The 12,834-nt window shown below is 49.2% G+C and overlaps 1 protein-coding gene across 3 annotated transcripts; it reads left to right on the top strand.

The window, feature by feature from the left end:
- Positions 1-651: 651 nt before the first annotated feature.
- WFDC5 (WAP four-disulfide core domain 5) lies at positions 652-7,438 on the top strand. 3 transcript variants are annotated; one of them, XM_054467602.1, is made up of 6 exons: positions 652-797; positions 1,446-1,651; positions 1,840-1,968; positions 6,018-6,158; positions 6,252-6,392; positions 6,780-7,438. In XM_054467602.1, exons 3-6 carry the CDS (start codon positions 1,884-1,886, stop codon positions 6,782-6,784), a joined length of 372 nt encoding a protein of 123 aa, XP_054323577.1. In that variant the 5' UTR covers positions 652-797; positions 1,446-1,651; positions 1,840-1,883; the 3' UTR covers positions 6,785-7,438. The 3 variants fall into 3 exon arrangements, with proteins under 3 accessions (XP_054323577.1, XP_054323578.1, XP_054323579.1); XM_054467603.1 differs by lacking the exons at positions 652-797; positions 1,446-1,651 and having other exon boundaries at positions 1,801-1,968; positions 6,018-6,138; XM_054467604.1 differs by lacking the exons at positions 652-797; positions 1,446-1,651 and having other exon boundaries at positions 1,801-1,968; positions 6,252-6,418.
- Positions 7,439-12,834: the final 5,396 nt, after the last annotated feature.

Here is a 12,834-nt window from a genome sequence, read left to right as displayed (position 1 = left end):
GCCCCATTGCACTCCAGCCTGGATGACAGAGCAAGACTCCATCTCAAAAAAAAAAAAAAAAAAAAAAAAAGCATTTCATGGCTGGGCACAGTGGCTCACCCCTGTAATCCCAGCACTTTGGGAGGCCAAGGTGGGAGAATCACTTGAGTCCAAGAGTTAGAGACCAGCCTAGGCAACATAGGAAGACCCCCCATCTCTACAAAAAATAAAAATTAGCCAAATATGGGGGTGCACGCCTATAGTCCCAGGTACTCAGGAGGCTGAGGCAGGAGGGCTACTTGGGTCCATGAGGTCAAGGGTTCAGTGAGCCATGATGGCACTGTGCACTCCAGCCTGGGTGACATAGCGACATCCTGTCAAAGAGAGAGAGAGAAAGAGAAAGAGAAAGAGAGAGGAAAGAAGAAGGAGAAGGAGAGAAAGAAAGAACGAGAAAGAGAGAAAGGAAGGAAAGAAAAGAAAGAAAAGAAAGAGAAAAGAAAGGAGGAAAGAAAGAAAAGAAAGGAGGAAAGAAAGAAAGAAGAAAGAAATAAAGAAAAAAGGAAAGAAAGAAGAAAGAAAGAAAAAAAGAAAGAAAAGAAAGAAAGAAAGAAGAGGGGGGGAGGGAGGGAGGAAGGAAGGGCTCATATATTTGTCCTCCAAAATAAAGCTTCCAAGGAGGTGCCAGCATTCCAAAAGTAACATCAGATCATAGAAGACAGAGCCTCTCCTATCTTTATAGCTTAGAAGACAGCACGAGAGATTCACATTAAACCCAAGGAAGAACTTCCTGCTGCCAGGGCTGTCCTGGATTGGAATGGGTAAGTGAGACAAGCCCTGTAATATCACCCTCCTTTCTCAAGATCAGATGAGGTATTGACCTGCTTTTAAAACCCAGGAACTGAATGAGGGTGATGGGGAGGCCACAGTGGGAAGTCCCAGCTTAGTCAGGAATTAGCTGCGTGTCCTTGGGCCAGTCCTCTCTCATCTCTATCTCACAGTTTCCTCGTCTTTCAAATGGGAAGGCTGAGAGAATGTACTTCGATGGAGTTTCTGTTTAGGATGTCCCTTAGGATGCCAAGTCTCAGCTCCCTCTCTTCTACCAAATGCAGGAGCCAACATCAGAGATACGAAATCTAAGGTGGGGGTCCCTGGATGAGATGACATTTTTTTGCTCAGGATCCCTTAGGGCCAGAGAAGAGGTTCCAGTGGCCATGCATCTGCTGGGACCAGCAAACTTAGCCAAGCCAAAAGCCATGCTCCCCCACCCTCGACAGCCAAGCCAGCCCCAGGAAGAGGGCAGTTCTTCCAGAAGCCACTGGTGATCTCACCAAAGGCGGGGTGGTCTTTCTCCCATCCACAGGACCCAAGAGGAGAGGCCAGGGCTGGCCTCACTCATTATGCCAACCTGGGCCAGCCTTCTTTGGCTGCAAGCTCTGGCCTAACCCTAATGCCTTCTTCCTTCCTAGGCATCCAGAACTCTGCAAATCCCCACTCCTTTGCTATTCAAAGCTGACCTCTACCCACTGCCTAGACATCGCTGGGGCTTCAACATCTTTGAGAGCCAGGAAAGCAAGCATCTGACTCAACAACCTTCACCCTGTATAGAGATGAAAAAACTGAGGCCCAGAGAGACAAGACTTGCCCAAGATCACAGCCCAAGTCACCAATACAGGCAAGACTGGATCTGAGTCCCCCACATGCAGGATGTGCCGCCACCCTGTCTTCAGCTATTGTGACAGCATCCCTTGCACTGAGGCCTCGGGCCCTCAGGGGGTGGGGCCAAGATGAAGCAGGCACGGTGTCACTCCACGCCCCCTCTCTTTCCTCTCCTAAGTTTCTCTGGCTTCCCTGAGGCTGCAGGTATTAATCTGGGGGGCCCTGGGCCCTGAGCCAGCAGCAGAAATATGAGGATCCAGAGCCTCCTCCTCCTGGGGGCCCTCCTGGCTGTGGGGAGTCAGCTGCCTGCTGTCTTTGGCAGGAAGAAGGGAGGTGAGTGCGGGAAATCCCTCTGCTGTGGGGACCAGATTGTCTCTACTTCTCTAGGGAGAGCAAGGTTTGGGGGAAGGCAGGTAATGCCCTGTGGGGCATGTGTGTGTGTGTGTGTGTGTGTGTGCGTGCGCGTATGTGTGGATGCCTGATTCTTAGTGCTTTCAGAAGCCTGTGTTTTTATTTGTGTACATTTGTGCTTGTCCACCTGCCTGTGTTGGTATCGGTAAGTGTCTTTTCTGCCAGTGTCTCATTGCTTGTCTGTGCCTGTCTATATGTCAGGGGGTGGCGGGGCGCGGAATGCATGTGCCTGTCTCTGTGTAGACGTGTGTCTTTGCGCCTGCTTGTCTGTGCAAAGGTCTGTCTGCACTCGTACACTTAGGAATGGCTGCATGCATGTGTCTGAGCTTGGTGCCTGTCCGTGTGTGTCTCTGTGCCTCCAGGTATGGGGAGGGACCCTGTCTGCGCCTGCTGGGCTGTGGTGTGACTGGGTCAGTGGGTCCACCACCTCATCTGTGGAAAGGACTTGGGAATTGAGGAGAGGGTATCGCTTCTGGGATCTGGGCTTTGTAGGGAGGAAGCTCTGTCTCTAACTCTCATCGCCCCCAACCTCTTGTCCCCATTCCCACCCCTGACAAGGCTGGGGCTGGCCTGCTGACAGGCGAGGGAGGGCTGCTGAGTGGCTAGACAGGTGACTCCTGATCTGGGTGAGGCCTCCACCTCTGTCCTCTTCGGGGGCTGGAACACTCCAACCTACATTCACCTGTGCAACCCTGGCCCTGCCTTAAAGAAAGGGGACACGGGACAGGCTGAGGAAGGAAGTACATTGGTGAGCTCCAAGGCTGGACCCTGTGTTGGCTGTGATTCATGCACCATCACCACATAACTCCTCCATGCGATGCTGTGAGGACATGACTATTTTTAATCCCCATTTTGCAAATGAGGAAAATTGAGGCATAGCGGGGAACCACTTAACAAGGTCAAAGACTGACTCTGAGTTAGTGCCAAATGTGGTATTTGAATGCAAGTATTTGAAATCAGAAAGATTCACCTTACCAACTATTACAGCAAAAACCCAGGACTGTACAGGAGAATGCACCCCCAACGTAGGAAGGAGCTGAGAGACCAAAGAATGACTTAGACAAGACCAGATTGGCAAGTGCATGAGTTTATTAGGACTTCCAGGCAGGGCACTCCTGGAAGGCAACAGGACAGGTCTGGAGACTTACTCCTTGTAAAATGGGGTCCCATGCCTCTCTCTCAGGAGTAAATGGTGTCTGGAGGAATAAGGGCCTGGCACACAGTAAGCATAAGTGGGTGATCTGGGGAAGTCACTGTGTTCCCAAGGAGCACACCCCAATATTCAGCCCAGCTGCTCAGAGGCAAAGAGCTGGCACAGCAGAAACCGAGCCTGCACAGGGCCACTCTGCATGGGCAGGTGTGACACACTTGTCTCTCTCCCAGTTCACCACACCTTGTCCCCCACTGGTTTCTCTCCCGTGAGACATTGCCGAGCTGTTGGTAGAATTTCAGACAATGGAGGAAGGTGACAAAGCCAAGGGAAGGGAAGTCTCAGTTTGTTGCCTGTGGAAGCCCAGCCGCCTCTGTTTATAAGAGCTCCCCATTCCGCCCCTTCTCACTCAAACGTCTGGGTGTCTCTGATACAAAGAGCCTGGCATAGTCCCTGATAAACAGCAAGTGCCTAATTAAATGCTGTCAGTGGTTATGTGGTATTGGGAAGATATATGTGTCTGTGTAGCTCTGCGCATATGATTCTGTATATATGACTGTGTATGCGTATGTATGTCTGTCTGTTCACACACATATGCTATATATTTATATACATAACTGTGTGTGTCTGAGTGTCTATTTGTGTGTATGTATCTATGTGGGTAGGCATGTGTATATGACAGTGATTATGTTCCACCTCATATGTACATACATGACTGCCTATTTATATGTGTTTATAAATATATTGCATATATATAACTATCTGATGTATGTCCATATATATGTGTGTGTATTAAGTTGAACCATGTAAAATTGCTACTTTTGTAGATAAAACAGTTGACTATCTGCAGTTTCCTATTGTTAAGCCTGTAGCTAATTGTGTGTCTAGATCTAAGTGTGCTTGTGTATTTGACTATGTATGTGTATTGTCTGTGTGTACAAGTGTATATATTTAACCATGTTTGGATACGATTCTTTTGCTCTCTAAGTCTACACACCCATGGCGCATGCATCCAGATGACCATCTGTGTGTGTGACTGTCTCGATGTACACATCTGTGAGTGGAGAACCTGGTTTGGAGGGACATTAGGAAAGGCAGGCAAACAGAGTGAGTGTGACCACCCAGAGCCTCTCACGCCGGCTCTGCACACGCCAGGCTTTTATCCCCACCTCCACATTGCAGCTATCGCAGTTCTTCCACTGGAAATGCCAGCTGTCATGCCCTATCCCTATCTCTCCATTCCCCAAGGCCAGCTCTAGGCCTCTCGCCACAGAAGCTCTCCCTGCCTGACCCACCCGGCTCCACCGGCTTTGAGTGCAGGCAGCTCCATTTGGCTCACCCTTTGAGGCCTGCGCACCTTTGACTTGGACTTGTGAATTCAGGGCTAAACCTTGGACCTCAGACAGTTTCCCAGGAGCCCTCCCACCACCCCCACCACCCCAAACCCACACTATTCCCCCCTCCCCACGCCAAGCCTCTCTTTCTCCAGCAGGGGGCAGCAATTCAATTTAAACCAACCCGATCTGACTGCCGAAGTTGACTTAGCGCACGTAGGATGTGAGCAAGGTGCCTATTTATGTGTACAGCCAGCACCCAGGTAGGGGGCTGAGGGGGAGGGGCGGACACAGAGGTAAAGTCACAGCACCAGATCCAGCTGCCCCTCGGAACTCTTGAACATTTTCTCCGATGCCAGATTGAACTGAAGGCCTGGGACCTGCTCCACCCCTACAGCTCAAAGACAGCTCAGGGTGGAGACTCACAGAGGTCAGAGGGAGCCGGGCCCTGGGAGTCCTAAGCCCAGCCCATGTGGGTCTGGACAAGTCACTGCCCCTTTCAGGCCTTGATTTCCTCCTCTACATGGAGGAAGATACTGATTTCCAGCTTTGTGCATGAAATCTGAACATGGCCCAAAATCCCAGCAAGAAGAATGTTAGGTAAGCTCTGGGACAGAACACTCTATAGCCATTCAGAGGAACACCTCGGAGACAGAGTTAATGCCCAATCCTCGAAACCATGCCATTTGCAACAGTGATGAACACAACAGTGCAGACGTGGCCAGCTGTGGCTGTGACAGTGCACCAGGCTGGCCACTGCTGATGCACGTGCAATGCTGGGCCTCACTTCAAAACCCTTTCTTTCCAAGTCACTGAGCCCCTACTGCTGTGTGTCAAGTGCTGTGATATGGACCAATGGTGAGCAAAGCTAGCAGGGTGTCTACTCTCATAACCTCCAGCCAAGTGAGAGACACAGACAAACAGATGCAGCGTCACAAACGCTGGAGGAAAGAAATGAGTGTGTGGGGGGGGTGGGAGGGCGCTGACCTAGTTAATGTGGGGTCAGAGAAGTAGGGTCTTCTGAGGATGTGATGTTTCTGCTGAGTCCTAATGAGCTGACCAGGCAAATGGAGTATAGAAGAAGTGCACTAGGCAAAGGATGCAGCCAGAGCAAGAGCCCTGCAAAGAGAGCTGGCTTGGAGCAGATCAGGAGGCACTGAGTGGAAGGGCAGTAGAGGATGGGGCTAGAGAGATGGGCAGGGCCCAGAACAGGCATGGCCTTATTGGCCACAGTGGAGATGTTGGGCTTCATTTTCCCCTGTCATTTGTGCCATCTGAGTCTCAAACTAGCCCAGCTTCCCATTTCACAGCCAGAAAACTGAGGCTTGGAGTCATTATAAACAAACAAACAAACAAAAAACAACAACTAGCCAAAAGACAGGCAAGAAGCAAGGGATGGAGAATTCAGATCTTGTCATTCCCAGCTCAGCGCTTATTACATAACCGTGAGCTTCCTCCAGCTGCAATATTGGGAGATTCTCTTACAGAGAAATCGGGGGGCTGCCCGCCAGATGATGGGCCCTGCCTCCTATCGGTGCCTGACCAGTGCGTGGAAGACAGCCAGTGTCCCTTGACCAGGAAGTGCTGCTACAGAGCTTGCTTCCGCCAGTGCGTCCCCAGGGTCTCTGGTAAATGCCCCCCTCCACCTTGCTGACCACCCAAGCCCCAAGCTCCAGGGCCAGTGGGCACGGACAGAGCTCATCCAGTTCCCTGTGTTGCAGTGAAGCTGGGCAGCTGCCCAGAGGACCAACTGCGCTGCCTCAGCCCCATGAACCACCTTTGTCACAAGGACTCAGACTGCTCGGGCAAAAAGCGATGCTGCCACAGCGCCTGCGGCCGGGATTGCCGAGATCCTGCCAGAGGTATGGTTCCTGGGTGCCCAGGGCAGGTGCCTTCCCTCTCTGAGCTCCAGCTCTAATATTTTCTTCATTGCTACAAGCTTGACAGGATGCCTCCCCAGAAGTCAGGGCCTCCCATGGCCAGGATTAGGGAATTGGATAGGGGTTGGGGGAGTCCTGCTAGGATGACAGAAGACCCGGGAGTCCTTGGTTCTCTTCTTGAGCTTGCTGTGGCACCTGGACGACAGCCCTAAACTGCTCCGGGCTTCAGTTTGCCCTTTTGAAGGGGGCGGAGGAATCCTGCCTTGGTGGCAACCAGAGCTGAGCTGGTGGGGCATGGATGGGAGACCAAGGCCAGAAACCAGAGCCCTATTATGGGAAGGAATTAACCTTTTCTTTCTCCCTCCTCAGGCTAGTTCTGTTTTAGGATCCGTGGCTCTGCACCTAAGCTGGGGACCAACGGAAAGAGTTTACGATGGGAGGCCTGGGGCCCTGCCCGCTGGACAGCACTATCTCTACCAGCGGTGGTTCCAGCCTTCTGATAAACACTGGCCTGCTGACACTTCCCTGCAACCCATCCACCCCTGGTTTCTCCTCCTGGGAGTCAAAGTCCATAGCCTGAGCTCAGAGGAAGGCCTCTGTATCACCCCAGTACCCTGCACCACTGCCATACGAGCTTCCCACCCTTCCTAACACGTTCACACCAGTCCGTACATGCTGCTTCCTCCACCAAAAATGCCCAATTCAGGCAGACTCTGACCTCTCCCTCAGGCAGCCCAACCATCCAGAATGAATATTCCAGCAGAGTTTTCCAAACATCGGTCATTCACCTCTTTCATGATTTTCACCATACCTACAAAATAGCACCATGATAGGTTGCACGCTGCCTGTACCACCATTTACTTAATGTTTTCTTTAAATGACTCACTTTTGTATATAAACAAATTCATTTCAAAAGAAAATTGATATCACTACTATAAATGAGATAAATGAGATCAATTGCCACAAATGGAATTATGAAAACAAATGCCATGGAAACAGCTCAGTTCCATTAAAGTAAATCATGTCAGATTAAATGATATTAAATAGTGTTATTAAACTCTACCTAGCTACACCCACCTGCCAAGACTGAGCCTGAAGCCTGTACTCAGTCTATGTTTTTTGTTTTTTTGTTTTTTGAGACAGAGTCTCGTCCTGTTGCCCAGGCTGGAGTGCAGTGGCACGATCTTGGTTCACTGCAACCTCCGTCTCCCAGGTTCAAGTGATTCTTCTGCCTCAGCCTCCCGAGTAGTTGAGACTACAGATGCCCACCTTCATGCCTGGCTAATTTTTGTATTTTTAGTAGAGACAGGTTTTCACCATGTTGGCCAGGCTGGTCTCAAGCTCCTGGCCTCAAGTGATCCACCTGCCTCAGCCTCCCAAAGTGCTGGGATTACATATGTGAGCCACCGCGCACGGCCAGTCTGTTTTAATCAATGAAGATTTAAAGGGTTAAAGATGCAAACATTGGCCGGGCACGGTGGCTCATGCCTGTAATCCCAGCACTTTGGGAGGCCGAGGCAGGCAGATCATGAGGTCAGGAGATGGAGACCATGCTGGCTAACACGGTGAAACCCCGTCTCTACTAAAAATACAAAAAATTAACCGGGTGTGATGGCGGGTGCCTGTAGTCCCAGCTACTCCGGAGGCTGAGGCAGGAGAATGTTGTGAACCCAGGGGATGGAGCTTGCAGTGAGCCGAGATCGCACCATTGCACCCCAGCCTGGGTGACACAGTGAGACTCCGTCTCAAAAAAAAAAAAAAAGAGAGAAAAAAAAAAAGATGCAAATGTCTAAGCTGAGACTTTCTCCCTGAGGTAATCAGAAGGCTTGAGAAGGGAATGACTTTCTCCCTCCAGGAGTCCATGTTGCATGACACTGCATCCAGGTACATACTAAGATCACTTCAAATTGCCCAAAATTTGGGGAAATGTTGCTCAAGTCGTCGGGATGTCATTATTGTGGTGGGTCTCTCTCCACCTCACTCACCTCAGTTTCTCCTGGGTCCAGTATGCAGTCAGGGTTTAATGAGTGTTTCTTGCGGGGAGAAGGGGTCAATGAGGGAATGACAGTCATCCCAAGGGGCATCCCTGGACCCAGACAGCTGGATTCCTGACTCTCCCACTTTCCTCCCAGGAAGGAGATGGCAAATTCCCTGCTCTATCTGCTGGGCCTCTTGTGTCCAGCACAAGACTGAGGGACTGGGCGGTCTACTGTGGAGGTAAACTTAGGAATCCTTGGTCTTCTTTCCCTGTTCTCTTGACCTTGCAGTATGATGACAGGTGCATCCTTCTGCACTCTGGGCTTCTGTTTGCCCCATTGGAAGATGGAAGGGATTCTACTTCCTCACCCTCCTTGTCCTTCCCATGGGATTCAAATGCTTGAACGGTTGACTCAAAAGTACCAAATGCTAACTACATGGATATAGACTGAGGTCTTGGAGAGGGGAAGGAGAACTATCTGGGAGTCACTGACTCCGAGCAACCTTGGATATTTCTGTTTCTCTTTCTGGGCCTCAGTTTCCCCATCTACATATAGCTTCAGACAGTTAACACAGATAATATTGTAGATTGGATTATTTGCCTACAATTGTCCCTTTCCCCTCCCCACCCCATGCTTACAGTGGCTTCCCTCAGGGAGATTGTACATCCTGCCCCAGTGACTTGGGCTTGGCGAGGAGACCTGTTTTAGCTAATGGGATGTGGGTGGCAGTGACAGTGTAGCCTGTTTATTTTTGAGACAGAGTTTCGCTCTTGTTGTCTAGGCTAGAGTGCAATGGCACGATCTTGGCTCACTGCAACCTCCACCTCCCGAGTTCAAGTGTTCCTCCTGCCTCAGCCTCCCAAGTACCTGGGATTACAGGCACCTGCTACCACACCCGGCTAATTTTTATATTTTTAGTAGAGATGGGGCTTCACCATGTTGGCCAGGCTGGTCTTGAACTCCTGACCTCAGGCAATCTGCCCGCCTCAGCCTCCCAAAGTGCTGGGATTACAGGTGTCAGCCACCACACCTGACCTCCACCCTTCTTGGAGCTTCTGCCCTCTGCCATGAGAAGAGCTTGCCCAGAGCCACTTGTCTTGCTGGAGAGACTCACCTGGGGCAAGCCTGAAGCTGAGCCAGACCAGCCAAGCCTCAAACTTGCCAAAGAGAAATAAACATTTGTGGTAAGAAGACACAGAGATTCAGGGGTTGTTTGTCACAGATTTATCACAGTAAGAGCTTGACTAATTCAGATTCTGGTTATTAGTCTGTAGTGAATGTCTACTGTAGATCTCCCACTTTTAAACATCATTTCATTCATCCAACCCATAACCCTGAGAAAGGCTATTCCCATTTGCAGTGAAGAAATAGTGGCTATGAGATAAGTGACTTGCCCAAGACCCCCAGCTGAGAAATGATGTAGCCAGGATTAAACCATACCTTACTCCTCCCTTGAGAGTAATAAAGGCAGCAACAGCTAACAATTACAGATCATGTGCCACGGACCAGGTATCATTTTAATCACTTTACATGTATAATCTTGTATAATCTCATTAAATCCTTGTATCCTTATCGGGTAGGCTTCATTAATTTTCCCCATTTCACACATGAGGAAACTGAAGCACAAAGAGGTTAATTTGGCCAAAGTTATCCAACTTGTAAGTACTAGAGCTGGGATTCAACCTCGAGCAGTCTAACCATAAACTTTACATCCCTATTGATTACACTAATTAATTACAATCAGTCTTTGAAGATTCCTCCCACTTAAGATTCCTCCCATCTGACGATTCAGTGTCCACATCTGAAAAACGAAGATCACAAAGACCCAAGAACGTTAAGTGACCAGACTTAATTCTAGACAACTGGAACCCAAGCCTGTTGATACACAGCTTATTGCCCTAGGTTTCTTTCCTCAAAGGCATCAGGAGGAAAATTAGGGGGTCACAGCAGGAAGCTCCCAGTTAAGCCAGTTAAGACTTGGCTGCCAAGAGCCCTGTGACTATCCTGGAGCTCTGAGTTCTGAGCTAGGTCCTTGGAATGGCAGGAGGTGACAGGTCACAGACCATGGCTTCTCTGGCTATAGGTAGCAGCATCTACACAGCCCATTCTAGATTCCCTGCTCAGCTTCCTGGCTAGTTCATTCCCTGTTCCAGCAGTTCTGTGAGTTGGTCTATGCAGTGCCAGCTCCAAGTTCAGCTCCAACCCAGTCAGCTCTATCTCTACTGCCTGTCTCCGCTGCCTTTCTGGAAAGTCTCCTAGGAGGCTGGTTCCTTTTGCAGACTCTAACCTTGCTTTCCTCCCTCACTCATTCAATAAATGTTTGCTGAGCACTTAATATAGGCTCTAGGCTGTGCTTCGCAGAACTCATGCACTAGTGGATGAGACAAAGCCCTAGCTAGATAGTTGCATGACATATACCAGACTGGAGAGGCCTGGGAGGCTACGGGAGGCCAGGAGAGACCTAACTCAGCCTAGAAACCAGGCAAGTCTTCCTGAAGATGATATCCAGGTCAAGACCTTGAGTTTTAGCAGGAGCTAGCCAAGTAGAACACTTCTAATTATCCATTCTCCCCTTCTTCCTTACCAATAGCAGCGTCCCTGGTTAGAAATATTTGCCCTGCCCCACCCCCAGGCTCTTGGAGTGCCGGTGACATTCCATATTTTGACCTGGGTGGTAGTTACAATGGATACATACATTTATTTTTTTAAAAAATCATTCAGCTGTAACTTAATATTTGTGCACTTTACTATGGGAACAGTATATTTCAATTTTAAAGGTAAATTAAAAATTTAAAAATATGTTTCCTCTCCAGGCTCCCTTGCACCAAACAATGATCATGTGACCCAAGACTGGCCAATCAGAAGTAAGGAAAATCTACTAGGCGGGGCTACATGGCAAGCTATAGTTTTCCTAACTAAGGAGGTGGACTTGGCCTTTTGTTTGTCATCCATTTACCCTGTGTCCTTCCTGGAACATGGCTGCTGACACTAGAACAGCCATCTGGTGTCCTTGAGGATTGTCTTAGTTGGGTTCCCCCAGAATAAATCTTGAGATGAAGAATCATATGACGGTGATGCTTTGGAAATGTTTCCAGGAAAAATGGCTATAGGAGTACAGAAGTTCACCAGGAAGAGAAGAAGCCAGTGATGATGTGAAATCCAGTGAAGTCCCACAGAGCAGTTCTAGAAACAAGCATAGATGGAGCACACACATTCTCAGGTACTTCAGGTTCTCGCTGTGTGGAGCCATAGCAGGCTCTGGCAGCCTCAGGAAAGCCCCAGATATTAGCTGTCAGGAGGAAAAACATACCAGGAGCCTGTGTGCACAAAAGCAGTAAAGGATCCCAGAGAAGCTGTGGGCACGAATGAGTCACATAAGAATGGTGGAGGAGGAAGTGACAAGGAGCCTGGGTCTTCAGGGCTATTCATGAGCAGCTGTACCTACACTGGCCTGCCAAAAAAAAAAGTCAACTCTTCTCTAGTGAAGTCATTGTAATTCTGTTTTTGTTCCTGCAGCTAAATTAAATTCTAACTGATCTGCAGGGTAAAGAAAGGGCAGTAGGAGTTGTTCATGGAGAGGGAACAGCATGCACTGGTCCTCATCTCAATCCTGAAAGGTAGGTGCTGTTCCCATTTTGCAGATGAGGAAGATAAGGATCCAAGAGAATCCTTGGCCCAAGGTCACACAGCCAGAATCTTGGGCCAAGAGAATCCTTGGCCCAAGAGAATGCTTGGCCCAAGGTCACACAGCAGTTTAGTGGCAAAGGCAGGATTCGAACCCAGCGTATTCATTATCTATTGCTGTGTAACAAGGTTTCACAAATGCAGCAGCTTAAAGCAACACACATGTATTATCTCACAGTTTCTGTGGGTCAAGATCCCGGGCACAGTTTAACTGGGTCTTCTGCTTCAGTTTCTCTGCTTCACGAGACTGCACTCGAGGGGTCGGCCATGGTGGGAGTCTCATCTGAGCTTCAATTAGAGAAGGATCTACTTTCAAATTCAACAACAGGGTTGTTGGCAGAATGTCAGTTCCTTGAGGACTAATGGACTGAATACCACAGCTCCTGGCTGGTTGTTGGCTGGAAGTCACCCTCATTTTCTTACCTTTCCCGCCTGGCAACTTGCTTCATCAAAGCCAGCTGGAAGTCACAACCTTAAGTAACCTAATCAGAGAAGTGACATCCCATCACTTTTGCTATATTCTGTTCATTAGAAGCAGCTCAGTAAGGCCTGTCCACACACAAGGGGAGGGGATTGCACAAGGGCATGAACACCAGGAGGCTGACATCACTGGCAGACATCTTAGAAGATGCCCGTCACATCCAGGTCTACTTAATTCCAGAATTTTCTGTATTTTCTGCAAAATCAAGCTTACTCTGAAGGTAAAACCCCACGGATTCCAATGACTAAACCTGGTCAGGGACTAAGGGAGAATTTGGGGG

The sequence above is a fragment of the Pongo pygmaeus genome, chromosome 21, assembly GCF_028885625.2.
Source record: "Pongo pygmaeus isolate AG05252 chromosome 21, NHGRI_mPonPyg2-v2.0_pri, whole genome shotgun sequence".
Taxonomy (NCBI): Eukaryota; Metazoa; Chordata; class Mammalia; order Primates; family Hominidae; genus Pongo; species Pongo pygmaeus.
Note: the sequence above shows the minus strand (reverse complement) of the source record. Positions and strands in the feature narration are given on the sequence as shown.

Coding starts and splice junctions, on each gene's coding strand:
- WFDC5 (XM_054467604.1), top strand. CDS start 1,884: ATGAGGATCCAGAGCCTCCTCCTCCTGGGGGCCCTCCTGGCTGTGGGG. Junction 1,969..6,017: donor CTTTGGCAGGAAGAAGGGAG/GTGAGTGCGGGA, acceptor ATTCTCTTACAG/AGAAATCGGGGGGCTGCCCG. Junction 6,159..6,251: donor GTGCGTCCCCAGGGTCTCTG/GTAAATGCCCCC, acceptor CCTGTGTTGCAG/TGAAGCTGGGCAGCTGCCCA.